The sequence below is a fragment of the Larimichthys crocea genome, unplaced genomic scaffold, assembly GCF_000972845.2.
Source record: "Larimichthys crocea isolate SSNF unplaced genomic scaffold, L_crocea_2.0 scaffold31624, whole genome shotgun sequence".
Classification (NCBI taxonomy): domain Eukaryota; kingdom Metazoa; phylum Chordata; class Actinopteri; family Sciaenidae; genus Larimichthys; species Larimichthys crocea.
In genome coordinates, this window is record NW_020854170.1 from 1 (window position 1) to 2,146 (window position 2,146).

The following is a 2,146-nucleotide window of genomic DNA, read 5'->3' on the forward strand; positions in this document are numbered from 1 at the left end:
GGGAACAATGTGCATTTAACAGTCCAAACATCTAAGTTTCAACAGTTCAGAAAATAAAAGGTTAATTGTCGTCACCACTACTATCATCACAATAGTTGTAAAACAAATTAAAATATTCAAACCAGGTGACAATTCTTAGTGTTTAATTGTACATGTACATATGTAAACGGGAATAGAGACATCATTTCTTTTGTAAATGTAAATGTAAATGTACTTTATTTATACAGCCCTTTACAACAGTCCTTTCGATGTACCAAAGTGCTTTACAGTAGATAATAAATAACGAGAACAATAGGTAAAAAACAAACAAAATAAAAACAATAAAAACAATAAAATGCAACAAAATCGAATAAGAAATAATAAAAGTGTCATCATACTACTGGGTGTTAAAAGCCATCCTAAATAAGTGGGTTTTTAGCTTGGATTTAAAAAGGCCCAGGTCAGAAACGAGACGCATCTCGACGGGGAGCTTATTCCAGAGCCTGGGGGCGGCAACGGAAAACGCTCGGTCACCCCAGTGTTTATATTTTGACCTGGGCACTTCCAGCGACAGTTGTTCTTTGGACCTCAGCGCTCTAGCAGGATTGTGGACAGTTAAGAGCTCAGATAAGTATGAAGGGGCGAGGCCGTTAAGAGCTTTAAAAACAAATGTTAAAAGTTTAAAATCAATTCTATAAAGGACAGGAAGCCAATGAAGGGATTTAAGAACAGGAGTGATGTGCGCTTTTGACAAGAGAGACCTGAAACACAGAGGAGTTAACACACAGTCGCATTTTACGGTTTTATTTTTTATTTTCTCTCTGAACTTAAGACACATGAACTCACAGTTCTCGGGTTTACGTTTCACATTTTAAAAATCTGCTCAGACATCAGGAGTAAAGGCGCATGCGCCGTCTCAGGCACAACAACTCAGCCAATCCTGTGCGAGCACCAGTACATTGTAATTTGCATTAGGACATACATATAAAGCGCTCCGACAACAACCGTTTCACAAGTTTCAGTGATACTCGTCTGAAGCAAACATGCCGGAAGTAGCTAAAGCACCGAAGAAGGGCTCTAAGAAAGCCGTCTCTAAAGCCACCAAGACCGGCAAGAAGAGGAGACGCACCAGGAAGGAGAGCTATGCCATCTACGTGTACAAGGTCCTGAAGCAGGTCCACCCCGACACCGGGATCTCCTCCAAGGCTATGGGCATCATGAACTCCTTCGTGAGCGACATCTTTGAGCGCATCGCCGGAGAGGCCTCTCGTCTGGCTCACTACAACAAGCGCTCTACCATCACCTCCAGGGAGATCCAGACCGCTGTCCGCCTCCTGCTGCCCGGTGAGCTGGCCAAGCACGCCGTGTCTGAAGGAACCAAGGCCGTCACCAAGTACACCAGCTCCAAGTAAACTCGCTGTTTACAACACAAAGGTCCTTTTCAGGACCATCCACCATCTCAACTAAAAGCTGTGTTTCAAGAAACTATGACAAACTTGGCAGCTAAAGACGAGCTTTTATCTTTGCCATTTATAACGTCGTCTTGTAAAACTTAAAACAATATCTAATGAATAAATTGCTGACTTCAGAGGCGGGGATCCAATTGCCTGTTCATCTTGGGACAGCTGACATTTCACATCTACAGGCAATAAATAGTTACCATTATAGTCATGTCTTAGACTGTGAGAGGAAGCTGGAGGACACTGTGTGAACATCTCACTTTTCTGTAACCCACTGCATGATTTGTACATCTTAAACTGCTGAGCATCCAGTGAAGATGAAAGGTCTTCACTAGTTCAACTCCAGTTATTCTGAAAGACAACGTACAAATCTGAAAGAGGTGACCGTTTATGGACACGTTCAACATCCAATGCATGTTTAAAAAAACTGGTTTGAATTTGAGTCACTTTTTTGCACATTTTGAACAATATTTGGATATTATTTAAATCCAAATGTAAAAGCTAAATGTTTCGAGTGAAACTAAATATTTAGCTAAAATTCAAATGCCGGAAACCGGAAGTGCCAAAATAAAAGCTCGAGGAGGTCCGAGCATGTTTATAGTGGCAAATAACGAATAAAACCCATCTTATCCGGGGAAATGGACTCTTGGACATGGATTATCGTGATAATAAATGCCTAGATGAACAAACACGTTTGGAGAAACTTT

At 41.2% G+C, this 2,146-nt stretch overlaps 1 protein-coding gene across 1 annotated transcript; it reads left to right on the plus strand.

Moving 5' to 3' along the window:
• The first annotated feature begins 784 nt into the window (after nt 1-784).
• Nucleotides 785-1,430, plus strand: LOC109139594 (histone H2B 1/2). The gene has a single exon (XM_019263614.2). It carries the CDS (start codon nt 1,023-1,025, stop codon nt 1,389-1,391), a length of 369 nt encoding a protein of 122 aa, XP_019119159.2. The 5' UTR covers nt 785-1,022; the 3' UTR covers nt 1,392-1,430.
• Nucleotides 1,431-2,146: the final 716 nt, after the last annotated feature.

Excerpts from the sequence above, each read along its gene's own strand:
- LOC109139594 (XM_019263614.2), top strand. The coding sequence starts at position 1,023 with ATGCCGGAAGTAGCTAAAGCACCGAAGAAGGGCTCTAAGAAAGCCGTC.